Source organism: Sinocyclocheilus anshuiensis, unplaced genomic scaffold (assembly GCF_001515605.1).
Source record: "Sinocyclocheilus anshuiensis isolate Anshui unplaced genomic scaffold, SAMN03320099.WGS_v1.1 scaffold612, whole genome shotgun sequence".
Lineage (NCBI taxonomy): Eukaryota > Metazoa > Chordata > Actinopteri > Cypriniformes > Cyprinidae > Sinocyclocheilus > Sinocyclocheilus anshuiensis.
The window spans coordinates 292,877-308,068 of NW_015554098.1; the positions used below are offsets into that span (position 1 = coordinate 292,877).

The following is a 15,192-nucleotide window of genomic DNA, read 5'->3' on the forward strand; positions in this document are numbered from 1 at the left end:
AACTACTGCAGATTTTTTTTAAATCATCCTGGGAGAAGGTCTTTGGTTATAAAGAAGACCTATCATAGCATTTCTGGAGAGGTGTACATCAGGCTACACCATAAACTGCATAACTAAACCGTGTCTACAATGTACGTTCGACAAAGTATAAATTGGCCTTAATACTCTAATTGTGGTGAGGGGATTTTGAATTTACGCTCTCATTCCCATTATTCTTTCACCAGGTATCTGACTCAACCCACACAATCTTTTGCTGCTCCTCTGACACCACCGTTTTCAGAGTGTCAATTAGGGTGGCACTGTCATGCCAGCTCTCTGGTGGAATGCTCTGGTAAAGGCAGGGCAGTTTATCCAGAAGGGGCTCCTCGCTGCAGGAACACTCCAGCACCTGGGACTCAGTCAAAACATTCTGCCGTAGTTTGTGTCTAGGAAACAATAACAGAACAGATTAATATAGCAGCTGTTATGCTCCCAGAACAGCATTTTTTGTGTTATAAATCTGAATCTTTAAATCAAATCAGCTTTTATTTTCATTGTGAAAAGTTTCATGGAGGAAATTATAGTACCTCAATCTGCGGAGACTCCTCTCTGTAGACATGATGCAGATGATGATGGGGAAGATTTCGGCACGGTGGAGACGACGCACACAGTCCAAACCCAGCGGTAACACACAGTGAGTGCCCTATACATTGGATATTAAACAGATAGTCACACATAGTCCCGCTTTCTTTCTTTCTCTCTCTCTCTCTCTCTCTCACACACACACACACTGTATACTGTAGGTAAAAATTGAAAAGTCTAAAAGTCTTTTTGTCTTACTGGAATCATGTGTTAACAGGGTTGGGTGCAATTTTTCTTTGGTCATTAAAAGTACTTAAGTAAAAACATTAAAATTTTTACAAAGCATTTTAGACTTTACAAGATCTCATGTGATGATTATTGTAATTCATATTATTGTATTACTGTAAAACCACTCATCTCTAATCTTTTATTTCAACTTCTTTAATGCAATTGCTATTTGAAAGCTATTTATCAGGCAATTAGTAATAAAATAGCAATGTTTTATGACACACCCGCTTCATGATCTTCTCCACTCCCTGCAACGTATAGCAAAGGGGTGTTTTTGAGTCACACTCTTCAAGAATCTCCCCCTTCTGCATTTGAATGGCATGCTCACTTGCCATCAGCAACTCTAAAATATAAGAGATGAGAGGACGGAAGAGATGACAAAAGTGAGCAAAGGAGGAAGCAGCCAGAGACCAAAGCAGATAAATAAGACTATACAGAGTTAAAACTGAAGTCCGACAAAAAAAAGTCAATGTGTCCTAAATTAATGGCTCTCAAGTAATTTTTTGTCTTTCACTAATGAAGGAGAACAACTACACTGTAATTCCCCATATAGTGTGTACAGTTCTGCCTAAGGGCTGTTTCATGTGTTGGCCTTTTTATTAATTTTTTTCCACTTTGGAAAAATAGTCTTTTTTCTTTTCTGTATCACAATGACTTTGGGCTGTAATTAAACAGATTAACAGTAAAAGTGTATGTGAATCCTGTCAAGTACGTTACAATCAATATCCAATGCAGAATTGTTTGACGTTGAAACTGATATAGGCCATACACCATAGTCATTGCAAAAGGAAATACTGACAGAATACACTGTAATATTGACAACATGGCTAAGTATTTTGACTACATTGTTTGCAGTACAGGGTAATAACTGATTGCATGTAATCTGGATTATGTAGACAGATTCCAAGAATTATTTTAAAGCTTAAAATACGAATACTAGTGATTTCTCACTGTAATGGGAGAGTTTTCTCTAATGTATCTCCTTTTTCCATTTTCTTTTCCCCTTTGTTGAAAACTTTTGTATTTTTACCTGGCTCACAGAGCTGATAACCTTCCTGTTCTGCCAACCGTTTGTGCAAGACACGGCCAAGCAACGTGGGAAGGAGGAGGACTGGTCGGCAGATGGGTGGGAAACGAGGTGAGACCAGGGTGTAGGGCATTAGGGTCACACATCTGCTGGGCACACAGCCATCACCTACAAGAGAGAAAGATTTTCTTGACACTCAAGGTCTAAACCAGAATTTTGCCCGACATTAATTACCTCAAAAGTTCAAATAAAAGAACTGTTAGTAAAAAAGTTAGTAGCATTTCTCTCTCACACACAACAGCTTGCATTTAAAGTACAATGTTATGACTAGGGTTGAGAAACAAGAAGCTGTTCTTATTCAGAACTGGTTCAGTACTAAAGTATTGTGACTGTGTTTCCTGCACTACTCTTCACCACAACAATTCTACTTGTTTAAAAGTACAGTACAAATGAATGATTACAATGAGTCACATATTTTAGTGAAGCAAACACATACTGAATACTGTGAACTTCCTATGCTATGTTAGGTTTAACTTAAGCTTTGTGAGACTTAAATCAGTGTAGTTACTGACTAGTTGTTCATATGACAATGTGTAGTTAGATACACATTATGAGTTTTATGTTTATTACGAAATATGTTACCAAATTGTTGGTTTAATGTTACATTTATACAACCTACAAAATGTCTATGAAAAGTCATTAAAAACACTTATGTAAAAACCTTTTCCAAGAACTGTTTGGATGTTTTTAAATATTGCAATTTCTTTTTCCAGCAATTTCCTCCTCAAAGTACTAAAAGAATAGTTAATAGAACTGGAATCAGAACAGGAATCGGAATTGTTCATTTTCTTATATTTCCCATGTCTAGTTATGAGTAAAATGGAGTTATGAGCTAAATGGAGTTTGTCTTGTACTAACTGTCCTGTGCTGTGTTGTTGTCGTCCTCCACACTGACCCACAGTGGGTTTCTGCTTTGCTGACCAGTGATGACGATCCTCGCTGCTCTCTGCTTCTCATGAGCTAAAGTTTTCTCCTGTGGACAGAAACAGGTACTGAGGTCTAATGACTAGTTTCAGAGTTCTAAGTTATGCATTATTATTCCATCACCAAAGTACCTCATATCACACCCACAGTTCAATAATTGGCGAGCATTTCCGTAATTCCAAACTAAGGCGATACAAAGCTAGACAAGAATTTGTTAGATATTTCACAACTATTAATCTAAAACACGCATTATGACTAACTATATAAAAAGAGAGAAATCATTTCTGTGATGACTTTACTGATGGACTCTCACCTTTCTTTGTGCTTTGCGAGGGTAGGTCATATCCTCTAGAGCCCTGATTAAGAGCCGCTGTGCTCTGAAAAATTAGTTGACACGTATAGGTTTATTTTCTTCTTTTTTTTCTTTTTTTTGCATAAAAGCATAATAGAAAAACAAGTGCTTTTCTTTTAAATCTTAGGAACTACAAACAAGAACATTTAAAAAAAAAAATGACAAGAACATTTTACATTCACTGGGCACATTTTACAATGTAAAAAACAAAACACTGTAAATTGTAGATTGTCATTGTAGATGTCAGCTTTTCTAATAATAAAAAGTCTTTTGAGAAATAATGGTGTTGTGTACCTGTAGTAGTTGGGCAGAGCCCCACTCATTAGGTCTTCCAAGTGACAAGGGTGCACGTGACTGGCCCACCAGGAGCCATCGTTGGAATGGTGAGTGTCTGTCACATGGACAATGTCGTTACACTTGACTGCGAGAGTTCCAGCTGCGTCCCCTGGCATTGTCATGTTTACACGGATGTAGAAGGAATCACCCGACATCACCTCGCCATTCTTTAGCTGCTGCAGCAGGTTCTCATAAGCTAGGAGGAAATCAGCAGATTTTCAGTGATCAACAAAATTTGGTTTAATAAGTCCCTGACCTGTTTAACAACCAGCAATGTTAAACATTTACAATTGACATTAATCGAGATTAAACAATTAATGAACAAATAGGGAAAGGTTCCCTCTTTCAGAACAGTGTGCATTTACTGTTAAACTAACAATTTTAGAGATGAGTTTAGCATGTATAGGATTTTGATGCACCATCCAACATATTAATAAATGAAATAAATTGAAACATTTGCTAATTTAATCATTATACCATTAAATTAGCATTATACCATTAAAATAGCACGTTGACCTGTATTTCAAGAATCTTAGTCTGCACAAGATGTCACAAAAGCTTGAATTTTAATATATGACAGCTGTTACATTGAATAGCAATAACAACTGCTCTAAAAGAGCTTCTCTAGAGATGTGGTGACTGCATTTCTTTATGATCAATACAAAGTCATTTTTTAATTATGTTGAAACCATTGAATGATTATGAATAAACAGCCTATCAAAATAGTGTAAAAAATTTAATCTGTTTATGCATTCCCTGGGAATCAAAGTGGTGACTGGTCGGCAGATGGGTGGGAAACGAGGTGAGACCAGGGTGTAGGGCATTAGGGTCACACATCTGCTGGGCACACAGCCATCACCTACAAGAGAGAAAGATTTTCTTGACACTCAAGGTCTAAACCAGAATTTTGCCCGACATTAATTACCTCAAAAGTTCAAATAAAAGAACTGTTAGTAAAAAAGTTAGTAGCATTTCTCTCTCACACACAACAGCTTGCATTTAAAGTACAATGTTATGACTAGGGTTGAGAAACAAGAAGCTGTTCTTATTCAGAACTGGTTCAGTACTAAAGTATTGTGACTGTGTTTCCTGCACTACTCTTCACCACAACAATTCTACTTGTTTAAAAGTACAGTACAAATGAATGATTACAATGAGTCACATATTTTAGTGAAGCAAACACATACTGAATACTGTGAACTTCCTATGCTATGTTAGGTTTAACTTAAGCTTTGTGAGACTTAAATCAGTGTAGTTACTGACTAGTTGTTCATATGACAATGTGTAGTTAGATACACATTATGAGTTTTATGTTTATTACGAAATATGTTACCAAATTGTTGGTTTAATGTTACATTTATACAACCTACAAAATGTCTATGAAAAGTCATTAAAAACACTTATGTAAAAACCTTTTCCAAGAACTGTTTGGATGTTTTTAAATATTGCAATTTCTTTTTCCAGCAATTTCCTCCTCAAAGTACTAAAAGAATAGTTAATAGAACTGGAATCAGAACAGGAATCGGAATTGTTCATTTTCTTATATTTCCCATGTCTAGTTATGAGTAAAATGGAGTTATGAGCTAAATGGAGTTTGTCTTGTACTAACTGTCCTGTGCTGTGTTGTTGTCGTCCTCCACACTGACCCACAGTGGGTTTCTGCTTTGCTGACCAGTGATGACGATCCTCGCTGCTCTCTGCTTCTCATGAGCTAAAGTTTTCTCCTGTGGACAGAAACAGGTACTGAGGTCTAATGACTAGTTTCAGAGTTCTAAGTTATGCATTATTATTCCATCACCAAAGTACCTCATATCACACCCACAGTTCAATAATTGGCGAGCATTTCCGTAATTCCAAACTAAGGCGATACAAAGCTAGACAAGAATTTGTTAGATATTTCACAACTATTCATCTAAAACACGCATTATGACTAACTATATAAAAAGAGAGAAATCATTTCTGTGATGACTTTACTGATGGACTCTCACCTTTCTTTGTGCTTTGCGAGGGTAGGTCATATCCTCTAGAGCCCTGATTAAGAGCCGCTGTGCTCTGAAAAATTAGTTGACACGTATAGGTTTATTTTCTTCTTTTTTTTCTTTTTTTTGCATAAAAGCATAATAGAAAAACAAGTGCTTTTCTTTTAAATCTTAGGAACTACAAACAAGAACATTTAAAAAAAAAAATGACAAGAACATTTTACATTCACTGGGCACATTTTACAATGTAAAAAACAAAACACTGTAAATTGTAGATTGTCATTGTAGATGTCAGCTTTTCTAATAATAAAAAGTCTTTTGAGAAATAATGGTGTTGTGTACCTGTAGTAGTTGGGCAGAGCCCCACTCATTAGGTCTTCCAAGTGACAAGGGTGCACGTGACTGGCCCACCAGGAGCCATCGTTGGAATGGTGAGTGTCTGTCACATGGACAATGTCGTTACACTTGACTGCGAGAGTTCCAGCTGCGTCCCCTGGCATTGTCATGTTTACACGGATGTAGAAGGAATCACCCGACATCACCTCGCCATTCTTTAGCTGCTGCAGCAGGTTCTCATAAGCTAGGAGGAAATCAGCAGATTTTCAGTGATCAACAAAATTTGGTTTAATAAGTCCCTGACCTGTTTAACAACCAGCAATGTTAAACATTTACAATTGACATTAATCGAGATTAAACAATTAATGAACAAATAGGGAAAGGTTCCCTCTTTCAGAACAGTGTGCATTTACTGTTAAACTAACAATTTTAGAGATGAGTTTAGCATGTATAGGATTTTGATGCACCATCCAACATATTAATAAATGAAATAAATTGAAACATTTGCTAATTTAATCATTATACCATTAAATTAGCATTATACCATTAAAATAGCACGTTGACCTGTATTTCAAGAATCTTAGTCTGCACAAGATGTCACAAAAGCTTGAATTTTAATATATGACAGCTGTTACATTGAATAGCAATAACAACTGCTCTAAAAGAGCTTCTCTAGAGATGTGGTGACTGCATTTCTTTATGATCAATACAAAGTCATTTTTTAATTATGTTGAAACCATTGAATGATTATGAATAAACAGCCTATCAAAATAGTGTAAAAAATTTAATCTGTTTATGCATTCCCTGGGAATCAAAGTGGTTGCTTTAAAAATACATCACTTGAGCTGTAATATGTAGTGTGTTTGAATGTTCGATTGTGGTTCTTACCATCTTGGCTGGGTCTCAGTGTAATGTTGCATGGTCCCTGGACTTGCCCCAGGGCCCACAGGGCCTCTTCCATAGTGGTGTCTTCTAGAACCATTTTTACAGCTCTCTGTTCCCGCTCATACCTTAGCTACAAATACAAAATTTTGGTTTTGATTAGTTCCCACTCCATTTGACTGCTGCTAGAAAACCTGAATGTCCCTCTAGTGATCAAAAATTATCTTTGTTATCTTTCCTTATTCAAAGAGAGGGATTAAAAGACAGCTTTTCATTTTCTGTCTTATCTTTGAAAGAATTAGGAGGGACCTGCCATTCAGAAATCTCTTCATGTCTCCTACCACTTTGTTTTTCAGAGGAATTTCTTCACTATTCAAGCTAGACTGGTTTTTGCAAAAGTTCTGGATGGTAAAGGGCATTTTAGCTCTTAAAGAATAACTAGTAATGGTTTTGCCTTTAAAATTTAAATGAAAGCTATTTTTGGGAATTCTGAAAAACAAAAACTCTACGAGTTCAGTTCAGAATCCAGAAATTCTCACCTGAAGTATCTGAGATCCAGGGCTGATGCCTGTGTTATGAGCAGATGATCCTTCAGTCACATGATGTACAAACACACCGGTCTTATTGCCTCCGATGACCTGTATTTGATTAAACAGCATTTCTCCCTGGAAAAACACAGTGAGCACGCGACCAGTGATCCGCAGGGCCTGAGGTCTGGAGCGCATTAGGAAGGGCGGGGCTGATGCTCTTGAGACACTAGATTTATACAAAATAACATGTTTAACAATATGACCATTACATTAATAAATAAATGTGATTATTGTGTTTTACTTTCAGTTTTTATTTTACCTGTCATTAGGGCTCCTTCTGCTAGTAGAATAGGGAAGTGACGCTGGTGATTTTGACTCATCAAAACTATCTCCTATCAGAATGGAAATCAAAAAGGGGTGAATATGCCATTGTAATTCATTCTAATTGCCATGGATATATAGTGGCTCTAAAAAGTATATGGAGACTTTTCAACATTTACGGCACACTGAAAATTTTTAAGGACCATAAACTAAATCATGTGCAATGCATAATGTATGCACATTTTTATACATTTGTGTGGATGACACAGAATAGCACAATATATGTACAATTTGGTGTCTGTTTTTTACTCACAGAATTGATTAACTTAGTATTAGTAACTTTACTAATAAAGAGAATGCTAAATGAGATCGAGCATTATCTGTGGATAAAATCTTCCGAACAATATGTGATGAGTTTGAGTTTTGGGAATTAGGCAACAATGATACATTGTAAACACAACCGGAAACTATTATTTCAAAGTATGTCATGAAGCTCAGTTCAAGTATTTCATGTAATTACTTAAGAAAATCACGTTAAAACTCTGAAACTCTAAAGTAGTAGAAATGTCAATTTTTATTTTATTTTATTATTATTTTGAGATGTGTCATTTTATTACATTTATTTATTTTTGACAGTAGATGAATGAAAACATATGTTGTTGGGAGTTTAGCATGAAGAAAACATTTTAGTATATTTAATAGTAAATTTCTTGTGAAGGGGTACTTGAATTTTACATACTCTGGGGTACATAAGTCTTTTAAAAGTTTAAGAAAACACTTTTTTCAGGTGCTGTTAATCGCATGAAATATGAACATGTTACACTAATGTTTGACAAAGAGAATTTGTTACAATATAATTTTTTGAATAATATTGTACCTAAAACTTTTATTAATGTTTTTGCAAAAAAATTGTGCTTCTGTTATCTTTCTTCAAAAATATATATTTTATTTTTAAAAAATTTAATGTGGCTTAAGTGTGCAAATACTTCTTAGGGCACTTAATGTAACTGAACGCACAGACATTTGTGACAAAATAAGATTTTAGCTTATTTAGTTAACCACAAACAAATGTAGGAAGAAGTAACAGTACCTTTAGAAATGAAAACATAATCATGGTCAAAGCTGAGAGAATCCTGACTGCTGAAAATGGAACAGAGGTTTTTTTATTATTTCAAGCTAAAGTTCTCTGAAGAATTCCATTTGCTAGCACACATACAAACTTCCTTTCTCTGATTTCTAAAGTTATTTTTAGATATGCCTACTACACGACATCTTTATCTCTACTGGTGAATGTACATACGGAAACAGTGACCTGTCGGTTTATAAGTTAGTTTTATGATAGTGAGTCATGGGCACATACAATGCAACAAGCAATGCAATTAGGATCATAGAGACAAGGAAACAGGAAGCAGTAATGTATTGTCTAATTATTACATTTACATTTAGTCATTTAGCAGACGCTTTTATCCAAAGCGACTTACAAATGAGGACAATAAAAGCAGTCAAAACTAACAAAAGAGCAACAATATCAAGAAGATAAATATAGATAAAGTAGAATTAAAATAGAATAGAAAGTGCTAGAGTTAGAGGGTCAAATAAAGGTGGAACAGATGTGTTTTTAGTCGTTTCTTGAAGATGGTTAAGGACTCAGCTGCTCAGATTGATTTGGGCAGGTCATTCCACCAGGAGGGAACAGTAATTATAACGTGGAAGACAAAAAAATTAAGATTTTATAAAAGAAAAAGTGATCTCATGGCTATTTCCCATCAGACACAAAACAGGGCATAAGCATTGCCTGTTTATTTTGAAGTCCACGTTGACAGGTATTGTAAATCACTCTACAACACCTGCAGTCTGAAACGTCTCCACATGAAGTGACATGCAAACAGCATATTTTATTCAGCAAATCTGACTGAATCCAAACGATATAATAATTTGGATTTTATAGCATTGGTTTTGGATATTGATTTTGGTCTGTGTAGATTACAATTGAGACGTAAACATGGTCCTCCTCATGTAAATTAGAACATACAATTATCAAGTTACATTATTAAAATTATGTAATAATTCTCAATGGGCAACTACTAACTAACTAGCCATTTTAAAGTGTCAATTAAAAGCAGTAACTCAATAATATAGCCAAACTGCAAAACTCAGTACCAAACTGCTATTTTCACTTACACACTGCAGGCTTTACAGTGACATTACAGTTCACTGCTACAGACCAGATGAGCAGCTCACCTGTAAATGTCTTCCACGTCACTTCTGGAGGCAAAGCCTCGTCTGCGGAGAGATTCAGAACAGGGGGGCTCCACTTGATTGGAATTGATACTGCAGATTGCTTCATCATTGAACTGTAAAAGGTTGATACACAACCAAAAATAAAAATAAATAAATAAAACATGTATCAAAATTCTATATTTCCTACATGCTGCCATCAGACAGAACAATGGAGGAGGAGAAAGCTACAGAGAATGTAAGAAATGTATTGTCTCATTTATTGAACCAGATGCAGAGGCCCATTCACACTAAGAACGATAACTATAATGATAACCATATTAGCATCCACGCCAATGGACAATAAAGTTCTGTATCTACTAAGCATGGATCTACTAAAAATGGATTTTGACTGGCTGTTTATCAGCTGGAGAAAAAAATATTAATTTGATCAAGTGTGGACTTCCCTATTTAATTTAAGCTTTATAAATATATAGGTCAGTCGTGAAACTCTAGATGGCGCAGGCGATGGGTTGTTAACGTAACTGATGATATTCAGAGAGTTAAACGACTTGGCACAGCTGATTGGTTCATGCTGCATATGCAGCCAATGAGCTTACTGCCTTGCATTTATATGGCTGGCTAGCATTCACTAGAGATTCCTGCAGCGCGCTTTCAGAGTTTCTCTGAAAATCCTCCACCTTCCCCAGCTCCACCTGTATAGATCTGCTACGGGTTATTACGGGTCATATCCATCACCATGCTAAAATCTTCCGAGAGTTGTCATGATTGAACTATAGTTATAATTATAGTTATTGTTCTTCAATGCATATGTGCTTTGCACTCTTGATTGCACTGATACTGTGAAACTGCATTCCAGTAATACCTACATGTATCACACAAAAGGTGCTGGAACTGCACGTTGCTTAGACTGACATCTCAAGTTATGAATCATGGTTTGTTTTGTGCGTATCTGCGGTTTAGTGCCGGGGTTATCTGAGATACAGTATATATAACAAACTAGGGTGGAAATTTAAACAAAGTCTCAAGCAAAACTCTGAATATCTTTCATAGTCAAGATTTGATGTCACTAGCCTTTCAAACTTTGGCATCCAGTGATCATTTAATTCTCAAATGCAATGCTGGTAAAAATGACTTTTGTTGCGTTCCAATTCACCTACTTAAATTATGCCTGAATGCATTCTTTTTGTGACGAGAGTGTGCAGCAGAAGAGAGTAGACAATCTTTTGGACGTCATGAAACTGCACTCTGTTGCATAGTTACATACATTTTGTCACCGTAAACCAGCTTGTTAATCATTTAGTCAGTTAAAATCCACTTTTTTTCGACATTTTATTTAATTACATTTTCACTACTCAAACAATTCTTTCTACCATATTAGAGAGAAAACAAGTAGCATGTTGATCTGCCAGTTACTCCCAGAAATCACACAAAGAACATCAACAAAGTTCATTTTCGTTTTGTTACCAATATGTATCAGACAGCTAGTGCATGAACTGTTAGGGGGTCCGTGAGGCTAAAGAGTAATTCACACTAGGATTCGATAAGCAGAACATTTACAGCATAAATGTACCTCACAGGCGTCAAAAGAGTTAAAACTCTCAGGAAGAATTGCATTCAAGCGGCATAGCTGTCTTCTGGCTGAGGGACTGGATGGAGGGAACTCACTGCATGAACCTCTGCTGCTATCGCAACTGAGCTTCCTGTCCTACTTATTCAAAGAAATGATAATAAAAATAAAGTCATGTGTGGTTGTGTTTAGGTTACAAATGCACTTGACAGCACAATATTTAAAACTGCTCTAAAGAATGATTGTGGTAAACTACTGTATGTTGGTTCTTAAATGTAAAATAAAAATTAGTCAGTGTTACCCTGGAGTTTTCTCTTCTTTCTCTTTGCTTGCTACAGGCTTTCATGGCGAAAACTCTCGCCTGTAGCTCCATGAGTTGGCCTCTCAGCACGTCCTTCTCTGCGAGACTACGTGCAATCTGAGCCTGGGCCGCATCTCGGGACAAATATGCCTGAAGACATCAGCAGTATTTAAGCTTTCATTTGCCACTATTGAACTCTACATGTTTGCGCAAAAGCTGCATGTTCTCCAGCAAGAATGTGCCTGAAAGCATCTTTTGTGCATCAATGAAAACAAAAACATCTGACCTTTTGAAAAAAGGAGTTAACAGTTTCATTGACCCAAATTCTCTTTGGCTTTATTATTTTTAATAACTTTCTTTTCCATTTTTTTCCCTTTTGCATTGTTTAAAATAATAAAACTTTCTGTTTATTTCTAGATTTAGATTAGATTTTGATCCCAAGATCCAAAGATTTCAACCATACATGCATTTACTGAAGTTTGTAGATCTAAACATGTTATTTCACTTCCAAACTAAAGATGTTAATCCATACTGTGTTCCTTTCTTTGTAACACTAACACTAAACGTGCCAAACTCTATTGGCAGACGGCAATCCAGTGATGTCACATGGACCTCGACATCTCGGTGTGAAGGTCTGGGAGGAATGGAAGGCTCAAAGGGAAGAGGTGGTTTTGGCCTGCTAGGAATCGCTTGCTGAGTTTGCCAAAACAGACTTCCTGTTTTTCACACGACCAAGCTAAACTCAGCCTTTCCGTGGCAGCTAAATGCTTTTAGCCAGATCAGAAGAGGCTGCAGAGTGGCCTTCTGGATTTGGCATGGGAGCCCTGGAGCTGGCAGGAGAAATCTAAGAAAGGGAAACCCACTCCTCTGCCAGCACTAGCGATACCCATGATCAAAGCCACCGCACTGCCTCGGCAGACGCATGGCCTGAACTGCGGGGGGCAAATGTTTGGCTCCTATATCCTCGAGAAGAGAGCCAAGCAGGAGCTGAGCTTCTTAGCATCGTTCCATGTAACTTCATAGGGCTGCTGTCTGCCAATAGAATTCAGCGAGTTTCTACACGTGCCTCAGACCCTGGTCATGCCTAGGTGTGACACTGTGACACTGCGTCGAATTTCCCTCGAAAGGGAACTGAAAGTTTATTGTACGTATAAACTGATCTCATTGTTGAATCTAAAAACTTATTTAGGACCTAATTACCTAATGAGTATGATATTTGTTCATTATAGATATTGATTGTACTGACCCTGTCTCTCTCTGCCTGCACCTCTTCTAGCTGACTATGGAACAGGGTACTCCTGTGCTGATACATCTCACAGTCCACAGTCAACTTCTCCACCTCCAGGGCTAAACAGTCCTTCTCTTCTAGTAGCTAAAAAAGGTGAGAGGGGAGCATGGTGAGAAGGAGGGTGATAGAAAGAATATAGACATTTAAAAAATGCAAGGAGAAGTAGAAAATTCTCCTCTTACAGGTTTTCTCAATTGATTTGACACATTTCTTCAAAGTAATGAATATAAAAATAATAAAATATTATAACATGCAAGTTTTACGCAAAGTACAACATTTTGAAATACACAAAACAACATTAATGTTAAGGAAAGACCAGTTTTACCTCCTCTTTCTCTTGCTGGAGTCGTATATTCTCCTCACTCAGCCTGCTGACTTCCTCAGCAAGTTCTGAACGTCTGTTCTCGACCTCCTTTAAATCATGGGCTAGGATATCCTGCTGTACCTGATTGAAAGAGACAGAGACAGACAGACAGATAAGATGGAATCCCATAATTTGTTGACTTGTTATATTGCTATGAAAATGAGTCTCTTATTTACTGGGAACAGCGTCTCAGTCTCCAGTAACTTTGCGCGTACAGCGTTGAGCTCATCTTTGAGCTTCTGTGTGTCAGTGGGATTCTTCAAGGAACGCTGCCTCTCAAAGTCTGTCTCTTTCCTTGCCTTCTTTAACTCATGCTGCAGCTGGGAAATCTGGAGAAGAGGTGAGGAGAAGAGATATCTGTATGCCCTGGTGTTTTTTGGAAAACAATCCAACATTACTCTTTTTGTTGTGTTGATTATACTGTAGATTTTTTTTTTTTAACCCTGGCTCCCTGCCAAGTAATGTAAATTTTTTTTGTTAATGTACAGTAGTTAATGTTGTTAATGTCCAAACCAACTCCTTATGGAATGCTGCTCTCTGTCAGGCACACAAGCACATGTAATATGGATGAGACAATCAGTTTATTGTAACTTATTGAATGGTACCTATAGTCCAAGTCAGGGGCGTAGCCATCATTTCAGAAGTGAGGGGGACAGAAATTATCATGCACGGACTATACCGTCTCTTTGAATTTAAATCTATATTTATTCACACCAGCTCTTGAAAACCTCTATGCGAACACACTTGCCCGAAAAAGTGCGGGGGACGAATTTACGTGATATTAAAATTGGGGGGACACGTCCCCCGCGTCCCCCGCGTAATCTACACCCCTGGTCCAAGTAGAAGGCAAACATACAGACACATACTATCTGGTTCCTTACCTCCAGTTGCAGGTCTCTGTTGCGTACAATAGTTGCAGATTTCTCCTCAAGAGCTGTGGTATATCTGACATAGAGATCACACTTCTCATCCTTCAGTTTCAGCAGTTCCCTGTTTAAACCTGCACAGAAGACAACCGGACATTATATAGTCTTGACACAGACAAAGAAAAACTGATTGTGCAAAAATATTGATCTGAAATTCTGAATTTCTCAAAGCACATAATTAAAGTGCAACAATGTTAAAAGGTTAACACTTAAATAAAATGAACTTTTGTTAATTATATTCACAAATATTATTACATTTTACATTTAATAGTTAACTTTAGTTAATTTTTAAATACTTTTTTTTTTTAATTTCATAACATATTCTTATTTGTAAAATGTATTCAGATATGAATAAATTGCATTACATATGTTTGCTAATGATTTATTAAACAGAGGTTTGGCACACTGATGTGAAGCTATGTTAAGTGCACACCATCCAGGTGACTGCGCAGTCGTGCATGCTCTCCCTGCATCTGGCTGAGCTCTTCATTAGTTTGTTGGGCCTGTTCTAGTTTCCCCTCCAGCTGACAACATCTGCCTTGCAGCCGCGAAGCCTCATGCCGTGCCACTTGTAGCTCTGTCTGCATACTGCTCACTGCATGAACCAGGTACTCTGTCAACTCATTGTAATTTATCAGGCCTGGCAAGCACAGAAGCAAGGTTTTACAAATGAGCCTTGAATATGGTGACAAAAATACCCTTTGAATTTTCAGTTATAAAAATGTTCACTTGTCATAGAGGTTACATCATTTAATGTTTGTGTGAGAGATCTTTATTGAACAACAACAACAAAAAAAGAGTAAATTATATAATGTGTTGATTTTATCTAGATGTAAAAATGTTAAAGGGGTCATATGACGTTGCTAAAAAAGAACATTATTTTGTGTATTTGGTGTAATGAAATGTGTT

At 36.8% G+C, this 15,192-nt stretch overlaps 1 protein-coding gene across 1 annotated transcript in view; it reads right to left on the reverse strand.

Moving 5' to 3' along the window:
* Positions 1-217: 217 nt before the first annotated feature.
* Positions 218-15,192, reverse strand: part of card14 (caspase recruitment domain family, member 14) — a 17,252-nt gene continuing 2,277 nt past the window's right edge. Inside the window, exons 3-21 of the mRNA XM_016461793.1 lie at positions 14,717-14,923; positions 14,239-14,357; positions 13,534-13,686; positions 13,319-13,438; positions 12,952-13,077; positions 11,706-11,855; positions 11,408-11,542; positions 9,838-9,950; positions 8,687-8,736; positions 7,595-7,667; positions 7,285-7,501; positions 6,752-6,878; positions 5,870-6,107; positions 5,537-5,600; positions 5,158-5,272; positions 1,880-2,044; positions 1,074-1,192; positions 567-682; positions 218-425 (exon numbers count right to left, since the gene is read on the reverse strand). Of these exons, the coding sequence (XP_016317279.1) occupies positions 218-425; positions 567-682; positions 1,074-1,192; positions 1,880-2,044; positions 5,158-5,272; positions 5,537-5,600; positions 5,870-6,107; positions 6,752-6,878; positions 7,285-7,501; positions 7,595-7,667; positions 8,687-8,736; positions 9,838-9,950; positions 11,408-11,542; positions 11,706-11,855; positions 12,952-13,077; positions 13,319-13,438; positions 13,534-13,686; positions 14,239-14,357; positions 14,717-14,923 (2,615 nt within the window). The remainder of the gene's footprint in view (positions 426-566; positions 683-1,073; positions 1,193-1,879; positions 2,045-5,157; positions 5,273-5,536; positions 5,601-5,869; positions 6,108-6,751; positions 6,879-7,284; positions 7,502-7,594; positions 7,668-8,686; positions 8,737-9,837; positions 9,951-11,407; positions 11,543-11,705; positions 11,856-12,951; positions 13,078-13,318; positions 13,439-13,533; positions 13,687-14,238; positions 14,358-14,716; positions 14,924-15,192) is intronic.